General features: G+C 44.5%; 1 protein-coding gene across 4 annotated transcripts in view; it reads left to right on the forward strand.

Annotated features, from left to right (window-relative positions):
• LOC117362400 (N-acetylated-alpha-linked acidic dipeptidase 2-like) overlaps nt 1-24,300 on the forward strand; it is a 77,163-nt gene extending 52,863 nt beyond the window's left edge. For all 4 annotated transcript variants that reach the window (XM_033948698.1, XM_033948699.1, XM_033948700.1 and 1 more), the window contains 5 exons: nt 984-1,074; nt 3,152-3,416; nt 13,353-13,434; nt 16,525-16,617; nt 20,395-24,300. In XM_033948698.1, coding sequence (XP_033804589.1) covers nt 984-1,074; nt 3,152-3,416; nt 13,353-13,434; nt 16,525-16,617; nt 20,395-20,584 — 721 coding nt within the window. In that variant the 3' untranslated portion in view covers nt 20,585-24,300. The remainder of the gene's footprint in view (nt 1-983; nt 1,075-3,151; nt 3,417-13,352; nt 13,435-16,524; nt 16,618-20,394) is intronic.
• Nucleotides 24,301-25,761: the final 1,461 nt, after the last annotated feature.

Consider the following 25,761-nt stretch of genomic DNA (forward strand, 5'->3'; position numbering starts at 1 on the left):
AAGACCACATAATACTATACAATAAGGCCATACAGATCAAGTTGAAACAGCAAAAAAACTAGTAATGAGAAAAAAATACTAAAACAAAAGTTCTCCACCCCACCCCAGTTGTTTCTTATCTGGAAGAGACTCAGTGATCTGCTGTAAAGATTTGTAAAATTTGAAGCCCCAAATTACCTCATTTGAACCCAGCACTCACAGATTCAAGCCCAGCGCTGCTCCTTGTGACCCTGGGCAAGTCACTTACACGTTCCATTGCCCCAGGTACATTAGTCAGATTGTGAGCCCAGCAGGACAGATAGGGAGGAATACTTGAATACCTGAATAAATTCATCTAAACCAGGGGTGTCAAAGTCCCTCCTCGAGGGCCGCAATCCTGTCGGGTTTTCAGGATTTCCCCCAATGAAGATGCATGAGATCTATTTGCATGCACTGCTTTCATTGTATGCTAATAGATCTCATGCATATTCATTGGGGGAAATCCTGAAAACCCGACTGGATTGCGGCCCTCGAGGAGGGACTTTGACACCCCTGATCTAAACCATTCTGAGCTCCCTTGGGAGCATGGTATAGAAAATTGAATAAATAAATAATGTGAAACATTTCAGCCTCTGATAACCAGAGCTGGTATTGTGATGTCATAATGCCTCATTCCACCGATGCCTAAGAGCCAACCTCATCAGTGATGTCACAATGGCTTCATTGTACTAGACTTGGCTCACTTTTACTACATTTTGATTTCTAGATTGGAGCAGTGGTTAAAGCTACAGCCTCAGCACCCTGAGGTTGTGGGTTCAAACCCAAACTGCTCCTTGTGATGCTGGGTAAGTCGCTTAATCCCCCCCCCCCCCCATTGCCCCAGGTACATTAGTCAGATTGTGAGCCCACTGGGACAGATAGGGAGGAATACTTGAGTACCTGAATATAAACTGCTGAGGTTTTAAGTGGTATATAAATACTAATACTTTCTTTCCACCGTGCAGAATAAATAAGTTGGGATCAGGCAGCGATTTTGAAGCATATTTCCAGCGACTGGGTATTGCATCAGGAAGGGCCCGTTACACCAAAAATTCGGTAGGTCATTAACAGATACATTTTATCTGACTTTTAGCCTGCTTTGTGACTTTTGGCACAGTTGAGTGATGAAATATGAAATGAAGAAACACACCTTTTTCTTATAGGCACAAGCACCAGGATTCTACATATGGCGACTAAAGTTGCACGCGCACATCGGTGTGCAACTTAATTGGCTAACAAGCCAATCGGTGACAATGGTTGCAATGTAACGACAACTATTTGCATTAATTGGCACAAATTCTAATTTAGGCGCAACCACTTGCTAAGCATAGTCTTTAAAGCTGTGCGTGTAAATTCTACTCTGCGGATCTCAAAAGGGGGCATGGCCAGGTGGTGGGCGTTCCTATAAGTTTTATGTGCACTGGTATAGAATACGGCCAATCTGCGCCTGTTAGGTGCAAGCATTTACACCAGGTTTTCGTTTGTATAAATGGCCGTGCCTAAAATTTAGTCACAGGAACAGGTGGTACATATATTCTATAAGGTTGCAAAACTTTTATTGAAGGTTAAAGCATCTAAATCAAACAAAGTCCCGACTAGGATCCAAGTTTCGGCAACAGAAGCCGCCTTCCTCAGGGGACAAATACACTTGTAATGTATCATGGCTGGTATGTTGAAACATGTTGGCGTCTCTATTTCTTGAAGTGATGCCCTCCGGCCGCGGTCCCGAGTTGTGTGCCCTGGCTTTAAAAAGTTTGAGGGACACTGCTGTTGCATATCATGGGGATGGTTATTTACCCTTTTAAATTGTACTAAGACTAGAGGATACTTGAGAAAACTAACTGGTAGCAACATAAACGCATGCATTGTGGGTGCAATGAGTGCTTCGCGGCCCCAATATTGGGCAAATTCCTTTATTGTACGTATCTGGGGAAGTATAATTTGTGCTGTGTTTAGCACCTTCCTCCCCCTCCCAATTAATTTGAAAATTTGGTGACTATGGGTAGCAGTTTTAAAACAAATTTAAGCAATTATTTTTCCTATCGATATACTATTTGTTTGGATTCAGTGACAAGAGATGCGATCGGGGCTAGTAGTATGGATGGGTTTAAAATCAGCTTGGACCATTTTCTGGATGACAAGTATATTAACAATTATTATCAAGTAAATATTGGGATTCTCAGCTCTTATTAATGGGCAGGTGCAACAGGGAATGAATCTTTCCATTAGGATCTATCAGATACTTCATAATTATCAAAACTGGGTAATGTCGGAGAATGCCAATTTGTCTGGTATTCTTTATGTTATGTTCTTACAACTCTTTCCACCGTGTTTCCCTGAAAATAAGACTGTCATATTAATTTTGGGTCCAAAAAACACATTAGGGTTTATTTTGGGGGGTGTCTTATTTTTCTTCATGTACAACAATCATCTCTCTCTTCCTCTCCTCCACCCCAATTCTTCCTCTTTCCTTTCTCCCCCCCAATCTGCAGCAAATTTCCTCCCCTCTCACCCCCCCATCTGCAGCATCCTTCTATCCCTCCCTCCCATCCCCCTGTGCAGCAGAACCCCACCCAACCTCCCACTGTGAGACTGACATACCTTCACTCCAAGGCCTCAAAAACAGTGGCGGCAGCAGCACTCTGAATAGGCTGCTTTGAGGCCTTTCCCGCCAGGGCCTTCCCTCTGCAGCATCACTGATGATGTCATCAGTGATGCGGCAGAGGGAAGGCCCCGGTGGGGAAGGCCGCGAAACAGCCCGTTCAGAGCGCTGCCACCGCTGCTGCTTTAGGAAGCCTCAGAACGGAGGTATGTCCGGTCTCACTGGGGTGGGAGGCTCACTGAATTGACGAGTCCGATTTTTTTTCAGTAAATCGGGCAGCATTAGTGTCAGGGATGGAGTCGGGGAGTGTTGTGGACATTCGGGGGTCGATCTTAACTAGGGCTTAATTTTGGAGTAGGGCTTATATTAGGAGCATCTTTAAAAATCATGCTAGGGCTTATTTTTGGTATAGGTCTTATTTTCATGGAAACAGGGTACATACAGATCGACAGATGTATAAGATTTTTATTCTGTTTACACTAACTCGTTTCATTTCCAATATTTACATTTCTTTCTTTCTTGCTTGCTCAGAAAAAAGACAAGTACAGCAACTACCCAGTTTATCACACGGTTTACGAGACCTTTGAGCTTGTAGAACGCTTTTATGACCCCTCTTTTAAGAAACAGCTTGCGGTTGCCCAAGTAAGAGGGGGACTCGTTTATGAACTTGCCAACTCTGCAATTATACCGTTCAATTGTCAGGATTACGGAGAAGCCCTGAAAAATTATGCCGACAGCATCTACAGTTTGGCTAAGAGACACGAAGCACAGTTTGAGAATTATGATGTATCTTTTGGTGAGTAGCAGCCATGCAGCTGCCTATTTAATCATGCTTATTGCGTTCATTGATGAAAAATTACTTGAAGAAATGATGATGATTGACTTTTTGTAAGCATTGTAGAACATTATAGTTTTCAATTGCAATAACCCTTTTACACATGATAGGAATAAACATTTCTTTCAAAGGAAATAACCACCATTCACCGTCATCGTTGCTTCTCTTGTGCTCAGAGATACGTTGGATCATGAGACGTTAACATAACATAACAATATACTTATAGACCGCGTTACCAAAAAGTTCTAGGCGGTTTACAAAAGATTATAAACATTAAACATAATCGTATATTTTAATGAGTCAGCTAGTCAGGTATTTGGAGAAAAGATAGGTTTTTAGCTGTTTTCTAAAAACATCTGTAAGAAACAGCTGTGAGCAACCATGATCGAAATTCTTTTTCACGAGAAGCCGCCTGAGATGCTAAAGAGTGATTTAGGAATTTCTTGCTTTTATAACCTTTTAAGCGAGCAAACGACCCACTGTAAAGTACTCTGAAGCAGCAGTCGACAAAATGCGTCAGGACTTGTGGCCGAACTTTTAAGTTAAGTACTATTGATTTGAGCACGTTTAAATTTATAAGCATTTTTTACGAAGCAAGAAAAAAAACAAACAAACCCAAAACTAATTGTGCTGTGATTGAGAACAAGAGCCGTTTTTACAGTGGGTCGTTTGCTCACTTAACGTCTCATGACCCGGTGTATCTCTGAGCACAACAGAAGCAACGATATAAGTTTTGCTATTTGTTTCATCTGGTGAATGGTGGTTATTTTCTTTTGCAAGTATCTTAATCACCAGATATTTTGTACATTGTATCCCGTTTGTATTTTGGGCATTTCTTTCAAAGAACATGGAGGCAAAAAGGGGAAAAAAATTGGAAATAGTTCCTCCCCCCTTGTTTATAGCTATCGGGCATATGCATTTCTGCTACAGCTCTGATGTTGCCCCTTGCTACTTCAAAGTTATTTTCTTCTCTAGTCCTCCATTTGTTTTAGGTTTGCGTTTCGTTAAGCGCTTTGCTTTCAGTAATCTTTGTTTGTCTTTTTTTTTCTTGGATGCACTTCCTGGAGATACTGTGACATTAAGACATACCTTGAGTAACTCCCAGTTCTTGTCCGGTTCTAGTCTAGTATTCAAGCTTGGGTTTGGTTTATTTATTTATATCCTGCCCTTACCAAAGGCGGTTTACAAACTAACATACAAAGATACATACCAGATCGACAATAAACACACTTAAAAAACAGAGCAAGAAATGTTTTTTTCAGCTTACGAATGTTGAGGAAGGTCAGATCTCTTTTCCATCAATGTCATTTTTCTGTTTTGGTCCAATCTATTATATTATCCCGGTTAGATTATTGTAACGCCATTTATCTTGGCATCACTAAGAACTGCCTTCAAAGACTACAATTGATTCAGAATACTGCCGTGAAGTTGATTTATGGAAAGAGCATATTTGACCATGTGACTCCTTTGCTTTTCTCTCTCCTTTGGCTTCCGGTTTATTTTAGAATTCAGTTTGTTTATGTATTGTTTTTAAGATTTTACATGGTATCTTTGCTCCTCTTGTTCCTCTGCTATGGAATGTTTATAGATTTTCATATGCGAGAGGCATTCATCGATTTAAACTTTCTCTTCCTTCCAGGAAAAGAATTCAAGGAGTTAAGAATTTTAGCAGCTCTCTGGCGTTTAAATTTCCCCAATTATGGAATGAACTTCCCCTAATTTTGAGGTGTCCCAGTTCCTTCCAACTCTTCCGTAAACTTCTAAAAACTTTTTTATTCGCTAAACATTTTGAAAACTAACTCTCTTGTATTTCAGTTCACTTAATTTTTTTATTTATTGTTAACCGCGTCAATCTTCCTTTGGTTGAAGACCCAGTATATAAAGTTAAGTTATAGTTTAGTTTAGCAAAAATACAATCAATAAATACATAGGCGACCAGTGCTTTACTGTCATCATCTTGTACCAGATAGGGACTCTGTGACAGAATGGAGCAACCAAAGGAAAGATACTGAAAGATTTGAGTCAGTCACCTTAATAATAATTAAAAAAAAAAGCTTGTAGAACTCACCTAAACTTGAGGGTTCATAGCAACAGAGCTGCCAGTATATCCAATTTGAAGAAGATAATTTTAATTCTAGCTTTCTGAGAACTCTATCATGATACATTAAGAGACCTGAAGCATGGATTTCAATAGATGGAATTAGTGAATACAAATCCAATTCTGATTTCTAATCCAATCCAATCCTTAGTTTTATATACCGGGTCATTCCCAAAAGGGACCCGATTCAGTTCACAAAGTTAACCCATAAGGGTAGGAGAAAACAATAATTAGACAGAAAGTACAACTATTACAATCCCTTAAGTCATCACTTAAGAATTTCTTAAACAAATATGTCTTCAAAGTTTTTCTGAAGCATGTCAAAGAGGAGAGGAGTCTAATTTCAGAAGGGAGGTTATTTCAGATTTTTACCAAGGCAAATGCCATACAGTGGGAAAGATTACCTAAAGTTCGAATACCCCTGGTATAAGTTCAAATTCAGGTGTAGACAAAAAAATCTCCCTCTTGGATCTGGGTAACTTGGCAGATATGCATGTAAACCGTTCTGAGCCCCACTGGGAGAACGGTATAGAAAATTGAATAAATAAATAAATAAAAATAAATCTGCCTCTACTATACAGTCAAGGTCAGTTGCAGGATGAAGTCTCCTGCATCCTGAGATCAATCTTCTCCAGTAAATGTGTTGGTACAGCACAGTTACTTACCGTAACAGGTGTTATCCAGGGACAGCAGGCAGATATTCTTAACGCATGGGTGACGTCACCGACGGAGCCCTCGGTACGGACCTTTTTAACTAGAAGTTTCTAGTTGGCCGCACCGCGCGTGCGCGAGTGCCTTCCCGCCCGACGGAGGAGTGCGTGGTCCCCAGTTAGGATAAGCCAGCTAAGAAGCCAACCCGGGGAGGTGGGTGGGACGTAAGAATATCTGCCTGCTGTCCCTGGATAACACCTGTTACGGTAAGTAACTGTGCTTTATCCCAGGACAAGCAGGCAGCATATTCTTAACGCATGGGTGACCTCCAAGCTAACAAAGAGGGAGGAGGGATGGTTGGCCATTAGGAAAATAAATTTTGTAACACAGATTGGCCGAAGTGTCCATCCCGTCTGGAGAAGGCATCCAGACAGTAGTGAGTAGTGAACGTGTGAACTGAGGACCAAGTGGCCGCCTTGCAGATTTCCTCGATGGGCGTGGAGCGGAGGAAAGCCACAGAAGCAGCCATAGCTCGGACTCTGTGTGCCGTGACAGCACCTTCCAGTGACAGACCGGCCCGAGCATAGCAGAACGCAATACAGGCAGCAAGCCAATTGGAAAGCGTTCGTTTGGAGACAGGATGACCCATACGGTTAGGGTCGAAAGACAAAAAAAGCTGAGGAGAGGAGCGGTGAGCCCTGGTACGGTCAAGATAGTAGGCTAGGGCACGCTTACAATCCAGTGTGTGCAGCGCCTGTTCCCCAGGATGGGAATGGGGCTTAGGGAAAAAGACAGGCAACACAATGGACTGGTTGAGGTGAAAAGCTGAGACCACCTTAGGAAGAAATTTAGGATGGGTGCGCAGGACCACCTTGTCATGGTGAAAAACAGTGAAAGGTGGATCAGCGACCAGTGCATGCAGCTCACTAACCCTCCTGGCAGAGGTGATGGCAATCAGGAAAAGCACCTTCCAGGTAAGGAATTTGAGCGAAGTTGAGGCAAGAGGCTCAAAAGGAGGTTTCATGAGAGCTGATAAAACCACATTCAGGTCCCAGACGACAGGAGGAGGCTTCAGAGGTGGTTTGACATTGAAGAGACCTCTCATGAACCGGGAAACCAGAGGATGAGCCGTGAGGGGTTTTCCGAGGATAGGCTCGTGAAATGCAGTGATGGCACTGAGGTGGACTCTGATGGAGGTAGATTTGAGACCAGCATTGGACAGAGAGAGCAAATAGTCCAGTACAGATTCCACCGCCAAAGAGGTGGGATCCTGATGATGCCGCAGACACCAGGAGGAGAACCTGGTCCACTTCTGATGGTAACATTGGAGGGTGGCCGGTTTCCTGGAGGCGTCCAAAATGAGACGGACAGGCTGAGATAGATTCTCTGGAGAGGTCAGCCCGAGAGAAACCAAGCTGTCAGGTGGAGCGAAGACAGATTGGGATGTAGTAGAGATTGATGCTGCTGTGTAAGTAGAGTAGGAAACACAGGAAAGGGAATGGGCTCCCTGGAGCTGAGTTGGAGCAGGAGGGAGAACCAGTGTTGTCGTGGCCATCGAGGGGCGATGAGAATCATGGTGGCCCTGTCCCTGCGGAGCTTGAACAAGGTCCGCAACATCAGAGGAAGTGGAGGGAAGGCATACAGGAACCGATCCTTCCAATCGAGCAGGAATGCATCTGGTGCCAGACGATGAGGAGAGAAGAGTCTTGAACAGAATTGGGGCAGCTGATGATTGTGAGGTGCTGCAAAGAGGTCCACCTGCGGAGTGCCCCATCGAGCAAAGATGGAGTGGAGTGTTGGAGGATCCAGTGTCCACTCGTGAGGTTGAAGTATGCGGCTGAGATTGTCGGCCAGGGAGTTCTGTTCGCCCTGGATATAGACCGCCTTGAGGAAAAGATTGCGGGCCGTGGCCCAGGTCCAGATGCGTAGGGCCTCGAGGCAAAGGAGGCGAGATCCGGTGCCGCCTTGTTTGTTTATGTAGTACATGGCGACTTGATTGTCTGTGCACAGGAGAAGAACCTGGGGGCAGAGAAGATGCTGGAACGCTTTGAGAGCGTAGAACATGGCTCTGAGTTCCAGGAAATTGATGTGATGCTGACGCTCTTGTGGGGTCCAAAGACCCTGGGTGCGTAGATCCCCTAGATGGGCTCCCCACGCATAGGGGGAGGCATCTGTGGTGATGGTCATGGAGTGAGGGGGCAGATGAAAGAGTAGACCCCTGGAAAGATTTGAGGAGTTCAACCACCATTGGAGAGATTGCTGAAGAGATGATGTCACAGAGATGGGATGAGAAAGAAGATCCGTCGTTTGTGACCATTGGTTGGCGAGAGTCCATTGAGGTGTCCGGAGATGGAGGCGTGCCAGAGGAAGGACATGAACTGTCGATGCCATGTGGCCCAGGAGGACCATCATTTGTCGGGCAGGAATGGTGGGATGCATGAGGACCTGACGACAGAGATGGAGCAGGGTCCACTGACGATCGGAGGGAAGAAAAGCCCTCATTAGAGTGGTGTCCAGAACAGCTCCGATGAATTGAAGTCGCTGGGTGGGAAGCAGATGCGACTTGGGGTAGTTGATCTCGAACCCCAAGAGATGGAGGAGAGAGATGGTGTGATGAGTAGCCTGTAGCACAAGTTGAGGCGACGGTGCTTTCACCAACCAATCGTCCAAGTAGGGGAACACTTGGAGGTTGTGAGACCGGAGGAAGGCCGCTACCACTATCAGGCACTTGGTGAATACCCTGGGAGATGAGGCGAGGCCAAAGGGAAGCACCTTGTACTGATAGTGATGGTGGTGTACCTGGAAACGCAGGTAGCGGCGAGAAGTCTGATTGATGGAGATGTGAGTGTAGGCCTCCTTGAGGTCCAGGGAACATAGCCAGTCGTGTTGAGAGAGAAGAGGGTAGAGCGTGGCAAGGGAAAGCATTCTGAACTTCTCCTTGACGAGGTGTTTGTTGAGGTTCCTGAGATCGAGAATGGGACGGAGGTCTCCTGTCTTTTTGGGTACCAGGAAGTAGCGGGAGTAGAATCCCTGACCCCTTTGTTCTGGAGGGACCTCTTCGATGGCATTGAAAAGAAGGAGGGATTGAACCTCCCTCAGGAGGAGGGGGATTTGAGATGAATGAGAAGCAGACTCTACGGGAGGGTTGTCCGGTGGAAGAGTCTGGAAGTTGAGAGAGTAGCCGTGGTGGATGATGTTGAGGACCCACTGGTCCGATGTGATGACCTCCCAACGGCTGGAGAAAATGGTGAGACGACCTCCGATTGGTTGTGGAAGAGGTAGCGAAGGTGGAAGACTGGCTATGCCCTGGAGAGAAGAGTCAAAAGGGCTGAGACGGCTTAGCAGAAGGCAGAGGCTTGTTAGGTTGAGTGGATTGAGAACGTGCCTGCGCCTGGTGATGTTGCTGCCGTGGCCGCCGAGACTGTTGGGAAGGCGGGTTGAGTGGTCTGGCTGAGAATCTGCGCTGGTATGAGGTTTGAGGCCTGTAAGGACGTGTAGGCGGAGCCTTCTTTTTTGGTTTAATCAGGGTGTCCCACCTAGTTTCATGCGCAGAGAGTTTTTGGGTGGTGGAATCCAGGGACTCTCCAAACAGTTCATCCCCAAGACAAGGGGCGTTGGCTAGACGATCTTGGTGATTAATGTCCAAGTCTGAGACTCTCAGCCAGGCCAGGCGGCGCATGGCTACAGCCATGGCAGAGGCACGGGAGGTAAGCTCGAAGGAATCATATATCGAGCGGACCAGGAACTTTCTCAATTGGAGGAGACCAGAGATTTGTTGCTGAAAAAGTGGGATCTTCCTCTCTGGGAGATACTTCTGGAGGGCTGACAACTGCTGGACCAAGTGTTTCATGTAGAATGAAAAATGGAAGGAATAGTTGTTCGCCCTGTTGGCCAACATGGCATTCTGATAGAGCCTCTTGCCAAACTTGTCCATGGTTTTACCCTCTCTGCCAGGAGGGGTGGAGGCATAGACACTGGAGCCCTGAGTCTTCTTTAAGGTGGATTCAACCAGGAGGGACTCATGGGGAAGTTGTGACTTATCGAATCCTGGAATAGGGATAACCCTATAAAGGTTATCTAACTTGCGTGGGGCCCCAGGTACTGTAAGGGGGTTTTCCCAATTTTTATAGAAAGTCTCCCGTAGGATGTCATGCACGGGTAGTTTAAGAAACTCCTTGGGAGGTTGCTCAAAATCCAGAGCCTCTAGAAAGGCTTGGGATTTCTTGGAGTCTGATTCCAGAGGGAGGGATAGGGCGGCAGACATCTCCCTGAGAAACTTTGAGAAGGAGGATTGCTCAGGCCTGGAGGTGGCATCAGGAGCTGAGGGATCCTCATCAGAGGAGGAGAGATCTTCCTCGGTACCGGGGGGAGACTCTTCCCACAAGTCTGGGTCCCGGACCTCCGGGTGTGCATGACGCGACACCGGGGTGGAAGGGTCGGTATGGTGAGTCTTGGACAAAGATTTCCCAGAGCGTACCGAAACGGTACCGGGGGAAGAGGACCGGCGTCGGTCCCGGTCCCGGGAAGAATGGTGCTCCGCTCGGTCCCGAGGAGGATCCGCAGTGGCATGTTGGGCCGAGAGAATCGGCATGGAGGTATTAATAGGTACCGATGGGGTGGACACCGGTGGCTCGGTACGGGGCTCGGGCCGGTCTGGTACCGGAAGGAGCGGTGCCAGGATAGTAGGCAACAGTTGCTCGAGCTGACGTTTCAGCTGGTCTTGCAGTTGACCCTGGAGGATGGCCGCAATTCGGTCATCCAGGGGAGGCACCGGAACCGCTTTCTTTTTCTTCGGTTCCTTAGGTGCCGCTCTACGTCCCGGTGATGAGGAGGCCGATGATGAGGCACTCACCGAAATCGGGACGGAGCGCTTTCGGGCTCGGCTCGAGGCCGGCAGGGTCGGTGTCGCCACTGTGGCTGGTGGGCGCTCGAGGGAAGGGGTAGGCTTCTTAGCCGGCTTACCTTGCGCCAGTGGCGCCGATGTGGGGTCGGGCGTCGTCGAAGCCGACGGTGCCGATTTCTGTGGTACCGCTGTCGAAGTCGAGGATTCCATGGTCGACCCGGTGCCGAACAACAGATCTTGTTGGATTTTTCGGTTTTTAAGCGTCCGCTTTTTAAGAGTGGCACAGCGGGTGCAGGAGTCCGCCCGATGCTCTGGCCCCAAACACTGTAAACACCAATTGTGTGGGTCAGTGAGGGAGATCGGGCGTGCACACCGCTGGCACTTCTTGAAACCGACCTGCGGGGGCATGAAGGGGAAAACAGCCTCCGCAAAATCGAATCCCGAGGCCTGGATAATGGCAACAGGCCCCGCCGGGGCAAAACGAAAAAAGATAGAAAAAAATCAAAGTTTTTTTTTTTTTTTTTTTTGCAACTAAAAGAAAAGAAACCCGAAGGTGAATACAAATAAAATAAGAAAAAATTCGCGAGCGGGAAGGCAAAAAAGTGAGTTCAACGGCCGTTGAAAAACACACGCGTCTTCTTCGCTCCGCGGAAACGAAAAAACTGGGGACCACGCACTCCTCCGTCGGGCGGGAAGGCACTCGCGCACGCGCGGTGCGGCCAACTAGAAACTTCTAGTTAAAAAGGTCCGTACCGAGGGCTCCGTCGGTGACGTCACCCATGCGTTAAGAATATGCTGCCTGCTTGTCCTGGGATAAAAAATGAAACCAGGCCTCAGCTGGCATCCTTTTGCATTACATGATATTGATCAGTAGCTGAATCCCAGACCTTAGGAGATTGTTGCATGGCCTCAGATGGTATCCAAGACGAGCAGCAGTCCTTCCTGTGGATGCTTCATTGAACAAATAGTAACTACACTTCCCCCTCCCCATTTGCGGTTTCATATAATCACAATTTTTTCTGGGGAAGGGGAAAATAAAAAAAAGCAGTCTTAATTTTAAAATAACTCATATTTTTTTCCTCCCTGCTGCCTTCCCGGCCTTACAGGGTGGTCTAGAGGGCTTTCGGGGCAGGAGCGATCTTCCTACGCTCCTGCCCCATGCAGATCGCCATGAGGAAATGGCTGCTGTGAGTTCCCGTAGTCTCTCGAGACTACATCAGGAACTCCCTACAGCCATTTCCTCATGGCGATCTGCACGAGCAGAAGCGTAGGAAGATCGCTCCTGCTCCGAAAGCCCTCTAGACCACCAGGTAAGGCCGGGAGGTGGGGGTGGGTCAGAGCCGGATAATCGCGGTTTTTCGCCATTCACGGTCTGGCTCTGCCAGTATCCCCCGCAAATGACGAGGGAGAAGTGTATTCCCCTTTATCATCAGCTTTTAATACCCAAATTAGGAATTATGTTGATGCTGCTTTTTAGAACGACACTTAACAATGTTCTTTATTGCTGGTGCTAGGGCATCAGAATCCTTTCAAGCCTGCAGACAAAACTTCAGCGTTGATGAGTCCTGATTGCATCTATCAGTGTTTAACACAAAGGGTGAGCAATATACTCCCAATATCAATGCATTACCAGTATCTGGTACAGCTCTATAGCTTTCATGGTCAATACTTCTGAAGCCTTTATTCTTGTGTTGGATTTTGATGGACAAAATCGTTCTCTTTCCACTTTTAGCATCATTGTCTGACAGGTGGTGTTATGATGATGAGGTTTCAGACATATGAAACACAAGTCATGGGAATCTATATTGAACATAAGTTGCTGGGAAATCAATTTCTTTGGACTATCAAAAAACCCACACTGAAAGCAAAAAAAATGTAAAACCCTCAATAGATACTCCTTGATTCATCTACAACTGTGATAGGAAAAAAAAAAAGGAAAGGAAATTAGAAACCTAACCATGGGACATCTAGGATGAAACAAGGGAATGTTCTGAAGTGGCAATCTGGCAAACATATGGAAATATTTCTTAAATATTTACCACAGAGAACCATCAGAAAAACTCATGTTTCTGGCTGTCAAAAAAAAAGAAAATGAAGTAGCCCCATGCGCAGTTTCTACCACGGGACCTCACGCCCATGTATGGGGGATAACTCCAGAGAGCTCTAAAGATTCAGGCACCTATGTTTACCTTTTCCTGTCTGTGGCTCCATCTAATGATGACATCAATTTTGTCCTTGTTCTTAGAGAAAATAAAGTTCTCTTAATATATTAATGCAGGTTTTTTTTTTTTGGTTTTTTTTTTAGATTCTTTGTTTTCTGCTGTAAAAAACTTTTCAGAGGCTGCTGCTGAATTTCACAGAAGACTTGCACAACTTGATATGAATAAGTAAGCAAAACCAACAATGACTGTTGAGTCACTAGAATACCGTATATACTCAAATATAAACAGAGATTTTTGGGCCAAAAAATGGGAGTCTCGGTTTATATTTGGGTCAGTGTTGACCTGCCTCCCTACCGAACCTGTTGCAGGCCTTTGCCACGCCTGCCATGACACCTGGTGGTCCAGCAGTGGGCCGGGACAAGAGGGACCCCTTCCATCTCCTGTCCTGACCGACTCTACTAACTTTTACCTTCCTCCCCCTCCCGGTGTACTTTTTAAATCCCTGGTGATCCAGTGGTGAGCTGGTACAGCAGGGATCCCTCCCACCCCGTCCCAGCCAATTCTAAGAATTTTTTACCTCCCTCCCACCTCTTTAGAATCCCTGGTGGTCCAGTGGTTAACTGCGGCAGGAGGGACCTTCCTTCGCTCCTGCCCATGCAGAGCCACCAGCTGATTGGCTGCTGTAAGTTCTCCCCAGCAATGACTGACCAAAACACCTAAGACCCCTTAAGCAACCTGGGCCAATCAGAACTTTAGGCCCCTCCCTGGCACATCCCAGGATGCATCGGGAAGGGGAGGCCCATCATTTTGTAAGAGGTGGGCCTGCCAGCCAGAGGCCAGACTTCCTGAATAGGGTATGGAGGAGCAGGAGGGGGGGGGGGGTCGTTGGGGACATGGGGGGAGTTGGAGGGTAGAGTCAGAGGATTGTGCAAGTACAGTGAGAGAGAGTAGGCATCTCTCCTGCTGCCATGGGTGGGTGTCCGGAGCGCCGCGGAAGATAGTGAGCATCTCTCCTGCCGTTCTTCGATTTGGGGTTTGTTATTTTTTTTATTTTAATATGCACCGGGGGGGGGGGGGGGCGGTCTGAGCTGTCAAACCTTACTTTCATGTTAGTGCCTGAGCTAACTAGCACTCAGGCACTGATCAGAACGTAAGGCTACAGCAGCTCAGACCTGTTGGCAAAATTTGAACGCAAATGTGGCACAACGAGATTAGGGAATCACTTGGCGATGATAGAGAATCGCTCGGAGTGCTCATTTTAATATTAATGATCTTGTTGTACTACATTTGCATGGCAGTATCGGAGACTGCTAGAAAACTTGGAAAAGACTATGGTAAGCCGTTTTAATAATCTGCCGCTAAAATACATGCACGCTAAACCGGTTGGAACCTGTTTAGCGACCGCGTTAAATGCAGCCTTAAGTTTTGAAAATCTGGCCCTTAATTCTCCACTGCTCCAGGTGCATTAGATAGACTGTGAGCCTACCGGAACAGATAGGAAAAATGCTTGAAGTATCTGTATATAAACCACTTTGAGCGTGGTTATATAACTACAAAAAGGCAGTATATATGTGCTAATCTCTTTCCATTAACTTGTGCTGTTTCAGAACAGGATCTATTTTATACAATAAGAGCTAATTACTAATACCCGGAGTTAACGGTACAATAACACATCTTAATGGTATCCCATGTTGATAACTCCCCCTACCTCCGTAAAGCTTTTGCACTAACTTCATGGTCTGTGTTGAATCCTGTCTCTGGTGGTGGTGTAGTCGGTTTTCATACATTAAAATTCAGAATCAGTGAACCACTTTGGATTAAATTTGAACTCGATAAGAGGAGGAGGAAAGGTTCGAAAATTAGAATCAGTTTACTGTTGATAACTCATTTCAATCAGATCCAGATCAGTCCTGGTTCAATTTAAGTCTTCATATTTGTGAGCGGCTTTGAGAAAACATGACTAAAATCCACTGACTTTAGTCTTGTTTTCCCAGAGAGGGTTGCAATTGTCTGTTTCGCTCTCATTCACCTAGTTTAGATGAACATATTCACAGAAATGCTTTTTTGTGTGTGGGTTTGGTTTTTTTTTTTCCCCCCAGAAATAGTTATGCACTGAATGAGACTTTAAAGCAAATCAAGTTTCAAGTTTTATTTATATTTGATTAATTGCTTAATTAAAATTGTTTCTAAGCGAATTACAATATATAAAAGTGACATATAATTAAACATAATACTAAAATAAGAAATAACATATAAGATACTAAAATAAGAAATAACATATAAGATACTATAAAACTAGCAATTTATACAATGCATACAATAAAAAAAAGGGAGGATTTACATAACAAATATATATAATGGGTTAATAAATTTATACAATAATGAAAAAGATATCAACATAAAAAGAAAGAATTAGGAAAAGAAGAAGAAAGGGAAAGAGGAAGAGCTCGAAAGTAATTTATAAGTTAAATCCTAGTAAATTCAGATTTAAAATAAAAGCATCCTATAGGGTTACCAGACGTCCGGATTTTCCTGGACATGTCTGGGGGTCCAGATGGCTTTTCAAAACCTGCACTTTGTCCAGGTTTTGAAAAGCTTTCCCCCGAAATTGTGTCGTGCAAGAGGGCATCCGCGCATGCGCGGATGCCAAACGATGATGTCCCGCACATGCGCGAGATGTCATCGCGTCACATGCGTGGATGACCTGACTGACCAGAGCAAGCAGCGGGGATGGGGCTATGGGCAGGACTGGGGCATAGCGGGGATAGGCGGGCCTGGGGGCAGATCTAGGGGTTCAGATTTTACAAATGTAAAATCTGGCAACCCTAAACCAGGTCAAAATTGATTCTTGGATGCTGGAGTAAATTAGAGTTAAATATTTTTATATCGAAATTTCTGGAGATATATATATATATATATATATATATATATATATATAACAGAGGATAGCTATGAGGTTTTCTTCAACTACAATACATTCCTTCCATATTTTCACCACTATAGAGCTCTTTGAAAGCAACGGCTACTGGACACCACAGGTAGATCCTTTGGATCCTCAAAGGCTGCTCTGAAGATAAAAAGAAAAAGGTCATTTAGCAAATAAATGCTGGAGGGTTAAATCATCAATGAGTATAATCTAGATATCAAAGACAACACCCCCCCCCAAAAAAAAGGGCAATGAACATACTGTGCACTTATACTTTCCAGTATACAGTCCATAATTTCTCAGAACTTAATTTCCTGCTTTTGTGCTGATATGTTTCACTTTACTCTGTAATGGAAAATGAACACCTGCTTATTTTTATTCTGCTGCAGTCCACTTGCACTACGAATCATGAATGACCAGCTGATGTTTGTGGAGAGAGCTTTTATTGATCCTCTTGGTTTGCCAGGTAGAAAATTCTACAGGTAAGATGTTCATTTTTATGTAATCTGTTCAGAATGCTGCTGCACACTTCATATTCCGCCAGTGTCGTTTTGATCACATTACCCCCCTCTCCTTAAGTCGCTTCGTTGGTTCCCACATACAGTTCAAACTCCTCTTACTGACCTACAAGTGTATTCATTCTGCGGAACCTCAGTATCTCTCCTCTCTTTCTATACTCCGCCCCGGGAACTCCATTGTCAGGCAAGTCTGTACCCCTCTCCTCTGCTGCCTGACTCAGTACCATCAGGCTCTGTCTCTGGCGGTACTCAAATCTGACTTCTGTGGTAAATAAATTCATAGAAACTCTTTTAAAACAGAGAATAGTGACGTTTCTGGAATCCAGTGGATTACAGGACCCGAGGCAAGATGGATTCACTAGAGGCAGGTCTTGTCAGACAAATCAGAGAATTAGATAGAAGGAGTGTGCTAGCTATGGTGTGTTTAGATTTTAATAAAGCCTTTGATAGTGTTCCACACAGGTGTCTAATAAATAAACTGAATGCCCTCGGGATGGGCCCAAAAGTGATGAACTGGGTCAGCAGCATAAATAAATTAATTTAGGATTGAGGGCCATCAATGACTCACTGACCTTGCATTGGAGAACACTGTACTAGGTTGTTTTTCAATAAGTAGCTCAGAGAATAAATAGTTTTATAAATTTTAACCCTAATGTTAGACCCGGTGTCAGGTCAAAAGCGCGCCAGGACAAAGGCGCGTGCAGACAATTGAGCGCAGTGCAGAGGTGCGCGCCGCAGAAAATTACTGTTTTTAGGGCTCCGACACTTTACTTAATAGAGATCGCGCCGCGTTGTGGGGGGTTGTAACCCCCCACATTTTACTGAAAACTTCACTTTTTCCCTGTTTTTAGGAAAAAAGTTAAGTTTACAGTAAAATGTGGGGGGTTACAACCCCCCAAACCCCCCACAACGCCGGTGCGATCTCTATTAAGTAAACTGGGGGGCTCTCCAACAAAACCCCCCGTCGGAGCCCCTAAAAACTGTAATTTTCTTCAGCGCGCGCCTCCGTCTTGCGCTCAGTTGTCGGCGCGCGCCTTTGTTTTTCGCGGTGTTGTCTATGAACCGTTAGACCCTTTATGGTATAGACTTTAGAAACATGCACGCTACCTACATGCTGGGACTTAAGTCCTCTCCTTCCCCCTCTTTTACGAACATATGGCGTGGGTTTTAATGCTGACAGCGGCGGTAACTACTCCAATGCTAATAGGAATTCTATGAGCATCAGAACAGCTGCCGACACTAAAACCTGCATTATGCATTCGTAAAAGAGGGGGTTTATTTCTTATGGTTCGAATTTCTTTTCCTATTTGTCTGACTACCTTTTACTGTTGTATCTGCAGCTAACAAACATTAAAATGCTTCGTTAAACTGAACCACATTGTTTTGGCACCTGTACCTTTTTCTGTACTCACCATCACCTTCTGCATTGCGCCATTTTTTCTGACAAATGACACAAGATAAATACTATACCACCTATAACAGATAAGATATTTTACGGGTATGTACAACCCCCCCCTAACACACACACTTGATTGTAGACATAGCAAACTCATTTTCTTCATCTTGGCACATGATAAAATGATTTGTTCAAAGAATATTCATTTCAAAGTACAGAACTTTACAGAATAAACAAACCTATTCCAGTCACTATTCAGCCAGCAGCAGTCCTTGTTTTTGGGCTGTTCAATGTCAGGCCATCTCTGAGCACTGGTACTGAATATCGAACCTGTTGCCATCTACTTTTTATGCTCCTAAATTGAGTTTAATGAAATTTTAAGTATGAATTCAGATACACAGCCCTAATGAATTTTCATAGAAACCAATCACTAAAAGCATAACCCTCAAAGTTAGGAGCATAAATCATCTGAAGGTCGGGCCCTCACATTTTACGTTTGTACCTGAAGTTGTGGGGAAGAGGCATTGCCTAAAGTTTAGAGCAGGCAGCTAGGCATTGGAGGGCCCAGCTTCAAAACCTCAACAACTCCTAGTTCAAGTTTATTTAAAACTCGATTGGTCGCCTAATCATACATTCAAGGCGATGCACAATTCTAAAACAATTTATGACAATGCACAGGGAAACAAAAAGTCATATATTTCGGGCAAGTCATTTAACCGTCAATTGCCACCTAATTGATGGCCTACCATAGACACCATCTAGGGTTACCAGATGTCCGGATGGCTTTTCAAAACCCGGCACTTTGTCTGGGTTTTGAAAAGCCTCCTCTAAATTGCATCGGGCAGAAGGAAATCCGTGCATGCAACATGGGCCGGGGGGGGGGGGGGGGGGGGGGTTATGGGTAGAACTGGGCGAGCCTGGGAGCGGGTCTAGGGGTCCGGATTTACTATAGTAAAATCTGGCAACCTTAACACCATCAAGCTTGTGGTAGCACCCATACGTTTGTTGTTCACAGCTTGGTGCTTTTATGCAGGGGAGCTACTGTACTAGGGTCACCTTCCGGCTCCAAGAAAAAAAGGACGGATTGGGACATCTGAAAGTAAACATGATAAAACAATTACAGACAGTGCAAAACACAGCTCTCAGACTGATCTACTCACTAAGCAAATATGACAGTTCATAGTCATTCGTGCGCGAGACTTCAGCGCGCCGACATTGCAGCGCAGACAATTCGGTGCAAGATCCCAGCGTGCCGCCTAAAAAGTGACTTTTAAAGAGCTCCGACGCGGGGTGTGAGTGGGGACCCCCCCAGTTTACTTCATACTCTTCACACTGATGTTGGGGGGGGGTTTGGAACCCTCCATTATAGAGTAAACTTAACTCCCCCCCCCCAACAGCAGCACGAACAGTCTGAAGTAAAGTGTATGTGTGTGTGTGGGGGGGGTTCCCTCCCACCCACCCCCGGAGCTCTTTAAAAGTCACTTTTTAGGCGGCGTGCTAGTGTCTTGTGCCGAAATGTCGGTGCTGCAATGTCAGCACACTGAAGTCTCGCGCGCTTTTGTCCCGTCACCAATTTGACATCACCACCGCATACCTAGACTCGCCCTGGCTTCCTACACAAGCGCGAATACTATTCAAATTCTAGTGTCTATTATTCAAAGTAATGAACGGCACTGCACCCACCTACCTAATCAATCACCTAAACCAAATCAACCAGACCAAGGAGAACTCAGACCCCATTTACCCCCCCCCCCAAAGGTACACAGTGCAAGAAGATGTACGACAACCTACTAGCAACGCAAGCAGCGAAACTAGATCACCACCTCTCCGACATGCTAACAACGACTGACTACAAAACATTCCAAAAGGAAAGTAAAACCTTGTTATTTAGAAAATTTATCAAGAAAAACTTTGACTACTCCTAATCTTGTAAATTTCCCAGCAAAGTCTAAACCATGTCATTAGCACCCCAGTCTGTAATTTTCCTGGAAATGTCCAGTTATCTTCTTTTGTAATCCGCCTAGAACTGCAAGGTATTAGTGGAATAGGAGTCACTAATGTAATGTAATGTAAAAGTAAGAAGGACAGATAGAGACATCTGGGTTTTACTTTCATTGAAAGCAATGGAAGTAAAACTTGGATGTCTCAATCTGTCCTCTTTCTGGAGCCATACTATACTGTACCATACCCGAGGCTGTGCAAGTCACATAAGTGGGAGTTGAAGCCCTGGCCTCCCTGGTTTGTAGCCTACTCTTCCATACTGGCAACCTAACACAAGGTACACACTGAGGTTACAGTATACACATAGTGGCTTTGTTTCTCTAAACAAATGTTTCTATCCACAGGCACATCATCTTTGCTCCAAGTAGCCACAACAAGTATGCAGGAGAATCTTTCCCTGGGATATACGATGCCATGTTTGACATTGAAAACAAAGCAGACCAGAAGGCCGCCTGGGAAGAAGTGAAGCGTCAGATCTCCATTGCAACCTTCACAGTGCAAGCAGCAGCAGGGACCTTGAAAGAAGTAGCCTGAGGCGGTACGAGCAACAGCATTGCACCCCTAGATGTGATACTGCCCAAATTGAGACCACGGGAAAAGCAAACACAATTCAGCCTTCAGTTTGCAAAATGATACAGAAGAGTCATTTTATGCACCTAATATTGCCACCTGGGCGTGAAAATGGCTTTAGCACATTACTACCTTTGTGTTACACCTTCTCCGTTTTAAAATATTTTTAAATATAGCAGTCATAAGATCAGTCATGCTAAGAAAAAGAAACAAATAGATCTATAGAGGTAGTATGTCCAAATCTTATTAAGCAAAGGAAAAAAAACCAACAAATTTGCTTTCAGCCCAATTTGTTTCCAACCCAGGATTACAAGCTGTGTTCACAATCAGACTAAAGTGATAAGTGATATGTGGTATGACCGAGTGACTTGCCAAATCCAGTATCCCATTATTAGAAAACCAGTTTTTCTGATGAACATAAGACTGTGAGGGGCTGCTGAAAAGTTCTCAGTCCAACCAAGAAGAGAATAGCACGGATATGGTTCAATCAGTGATCTGAAATAATGTCAAAACTGAGAATTTCGTTTCTGCAAATTGGCACTTAAAGAAATAAGATAACACTTTTCAGCTACAGTGGCAAAATAACTCTTCAGCATATACCCCTCAGTTGATACCTCAAACAATGGAGAGTTAAATCACTTTCCCAAGCTCACAAGGAGCTGTAGCAGGATTTGAACCAGGTTCTGAATGTTACTGATACTGTCCATTAGTTTGCATGGAAAGATTAGGTTCTTACCTTGGTAATCTTTTTTTTTTCTAGTAGACTAGACACATTATTCCTGAACCTTTAGGTAGTCAAAGCATTCCTGCAAGAATTCTTGTAGAGAGCCTAATTTGCATTCTTGTGCTCTACCTCCCCTCTCTCTGGGCTGTCCTCTAAATCCCCATTTCATACAGAAGCAGATGATCAGCCCTGGAGAGGAAAAAGAATAGTGAAGGGTGCAGGCATTCTCCCTAAGAAACATGTCTGTTCTCATATCATTAATATCTAACAGATAAAACACAACCATTTGCAATTATAACAAGCTGAAAGCAAACAAGTTACCAATCAGTGTGGGAGATTTGTCAGATACCCCATAGATTCTTCAAAGTGGCAGTCATGTCTTTATCCTTTTCAGTGCTGGATAAAGAAACAAGACATCTGGATTTCCTAGCACATTTGAGCAGTAAGCAGGCAAACGAATATCTGACAGGGCGGGCTTCAGGAATGTGTCTTTCTACTAGAAAGAAGATTACTGAGATCAGAACCTAATCTTTCCTTCTAGAGGAAGACACATTGTTCCTGAACCTTCAGGACAAATCAGAGCAGTCCCCAGGGTCTAGGGCGGGAAAGATGAACTTGCTGATAGAATGGATAATCTGAATGCGGAGTCCTTTTTGGCCACTATGTCTACCCTGTAAAACTTTATGAATGTATGGAGATGGGACCAGGTAGCCGCTCTAGAGATTTTGCCCTGAGATACTGCTGAAGAGTCCACCCATGAGGAAGCCACACTTCTAATGGAATGCACCTTTATGGATATATGCAGTTGATTCCCACTTCTGTTATAGGCTGAACAGATGACTATATGGATCCATTTTGAAATGGTTTTGAAGCTGGTCAGTCTTTATGGGCAGCACATACCAGTAAAAAGAGATGATCTGACAATCAAAATTCATTCATAACCTCCAGATACTGCAGTAATACTCTACACATATGCAATAATTTCAACATTATCACTCTTCCAAGGGCATGAAGGCAGGCAATTGCACGTCCTGATTGATAAGAAAGCTGGAGACTACTTTTGGTAAGAAAGATGATACTGGGCGCAATACAATGCCTGTACCCAAAATTCTGAGGAATTCAGAATTCAAAATTCAAAATTATCTGCATGACAATGCCTGCAATTCTGACACTCATCGAGCTGATGAAATCACCACCAAAAACACTGTTTTGACTGTAAGATCCTTCAGAGAAGCCAGCTCTAGAGGTTTATAGGGTGCTCTAGCAGGACCAGATTAAGACTCCACATCAGAAAAGGCTGATGCACTGGCGGATGGAGGCACAAGGCGCCCTTCAAAAACCTGGCCACATCTGAATGTGCAGTTACTGTTCTCTTATTAACCTTAGGCCCAAAACATGAGAGCCCCGCAATCTGAACTTTCAAAGAGCAATCGCTAGGCTTTTCTCTAGTACTTCCTGCAGGAAGGCGAGCACCACTGATATCAGTGGCAAGCTTGGGTCCTCACTCTTCTGAGTGCACCAATCTTGAAACACTTCCAGTCTTTCACATATGCAGCTATTGTCACTTTCTTCCCACATCTTAGAAGGGTGGAGACCACTCTATATGAATAGCCTTTGTGCAGTAGCACCTGCACTCAAGAGCCATGACATAAGACCAAAGCGTTCCGGATCCTCCAGGGCAATAGGACCCTGAGTGAGCAGTTCTATTGCAGATGAACCAGATCTGCATACCATAGTCACCTCAGCCAGTCTGGTGCTACCAGAATCATCAGCCCATGGTGCATCATAATCCTGCCTATAGTGGGCCACGAAGGGAAGACGTAAAGAAGGTCTGCCTTCTGCCAAGGCTGCACCAGGGCATCCAAACCTTCTCTTTCTATCTTGTATCTTTGACTGAAGAATCAAATATAAGAACATAAGAATTGCCGCTGCTGGGTCAGTCCATTGTGCCCAGCAGTCCGCTTCTGCGACTGCCCTCTGGTCAAAGACCAGTGCCCTAACTGAGACCAGCCCTACTAGCGCACGTTCCTGTTCAGCAGGAACTTGTCTAACTTTGTCTTGAATCCCTTCTTGTTGTCACTAATGCTATCAGATCTAAAGTCCTGACTCACAATTCAGGAGAAGGCTTCTTGAGACAGTGACTACTCCTTAGGATCCAGAGTCTTCTGGCTAAGGAAATCTGCTTGCACATTGTCCACTTCTTCCACATGCCGCCAAGAGCACCAAAGATGGGATTCCACCCATTGAAACAGCATCTAGGCTTCCAAGCATAGAGGAGCACTCTTGGGGTTTTGGAGGACAACCCAAAGAGGAGGCAGAGCAAAAGAATGCAAATTAGGCTCTCTACAAGTTCAGGAAAAAATATGTCTGTCGCACTAGAAATTATTTAAAATGGACCTTAGAAAGGGGTGGGAGAGGGAGGCATACTGAGTGGAACAAAGGCATATTGCAATGTACATGCATTTTTTAAAATAAATACAAGCACACATTTGCACTATGTCTGAAGGAGGAGCAAACTGTAAGTATGACCGTGCTATATTGAGGCTGGTTCTGGGTGCCTATGTTGTCTTTATAAAATTGGATAAAACCAGCACTTTCTTGGACTTTTTAGCATAGGATACCTGTTATGGAATTACCCTCACTGTGCCCAGAACTCAACTTCAGATAATAGCACAGTGCAGGTAATATAAAAAATTACCTTTTTTTTTTTTTTTTTTAACTTAGCATTTGAGTAGCCCATGTCAGGTACATTAGATAGATTGTGAGCCTACAGGGACAGATAGGGAAAATACTTGAAGTACCTGTATGTAAACCACTTTGAGTATAGTTGTATAACTACAAAGAGGCAGTATACAAGTCCCTATCCCTTTCCCATATCTTGGGCTGGCATTGACCGTATAATACAAGATTTAATATTTTGTCCCAATACCTTGTCAAATAAAACATTTACAGCTCACTGGTCTAGTCTCTTTATTGATATGGTATCTGTATTTAAGGCAATTTTGTTCAATGGAATGTCGATTATACTTTAAGGGTTCTGTCATAATCCCCAGCATCAATAGAAGATTATAAATAGTTTAGGGACTCTTTCACTAAATGACATTAAGCAGCTAACGTGAGTTTTTCTTCAGGGCTGACAGTGGCAACAGCTCATGCCACTGTCTCCACTAAAAAGCCTACATAGCTGCCTAACGCTGAAGGAGGCAGGAACTGGGCATGACATGGGCAGGGAAAGGACAGCATATGGGTTGATCCTGCATGTTAGATGTCATCACTGGCTTTACAGCTGAATTTACTGCCCTGTAAAGAAGACATGGTAAAATATAGCTGTGCTACTGGCAGTTTGGCAGCACCGCAAACTGTAAAAGGAGATTTGGTGCCATCTTCCCCCCCCCCCCAATACACATTTACTTTGGCTGCCTCCCTTGAAGGGTCAATCCCCCCTCCCCTGACACACCAAGCCCATCCTCTGCAATTAACCATTTAGTCCTTACCAAGTGTCAATGTTTGCAACATTTTTAGAGTAGATTTAAAAATTGTACCATTCTTGAAAGCACTTTTGCAGAAATAGATGCTGAATGAATGATCCTTCTAAAGAATACAGTGACCTCTGGAGTTTCTGGGATGCTAGTATTAACAGTGATCATTTTAAACAAAGAACACGTCTGCTGCAGGTTGAATTGCAGAAGGGAGGCAAGTTCACTTCAATCTGTGTATTTTCCTGATTAGACAAATTGCTTGTCCAAAGGAGAAGGCAAGTTTTCTCTGGATGTTGATTTTTGATAAGGCTCGTTTCATCAGATCACACTATACCTCTCATTTTAAGTTGAAGAATTTTTGTTCTCAAAAGAATGATATTCATTTGTGTAATTACCACTACTGCAATCAGAATTTAGCAGCCTGTTGACATTCTTGGAGGAAATGGAACATATGACAACCTTGTGCCAGTCAAAGAAAAGACAGTATTTTACTGGATCCAAACCATATAAAAAACCCCAAAACGTACAAGATATGTCCTTACAGAACAGCAGAATCTTCAACATTTTAGAAGGTAACCCTGAGTCTTTCGCATAAAGGGATTTTGTGAAAATGCCAGCTATAGTGATAAATTCAACTCTTTAAAAAATTACCTTTTTTTTTTTTTTAACACAGAATACATAGAGTATGACGGCAGAAAAGGGCCAACGGCCCAACAAATCTGCCCACTCAAAGAACCCTCCCCTAAGCATTTCCCCAGAGTGAACCCACATGTTTATCCCATCGTCTCTTGAAGTCGAGCACGTTGCTGGCTTCGACTATCTGACCATTCCAATGATCAACCACCCTTTCGGTGAAGAAGTACTTCCTGATGTCGCCATGAAGTCTCCCACCCTTGAGTTTGAGCGGATGCCCTCTTGTTGCCATGGGACCTGTAAGG

Source organism: Geotrypetes seraphini, chromosome 6 (genome assembly GCF_902459505.1).
Source record: "Geotrypetes seraphini chromosome 6, aGeoSer1.1, whole genome shotgun sequence".
Taxonomy (NCBI): Eukaryota; Metazoa; Chordata; class Amphibia; order Gymnophiona; family Dermophiidae; genus Geotrypetes; species Geotrypetes seraphini.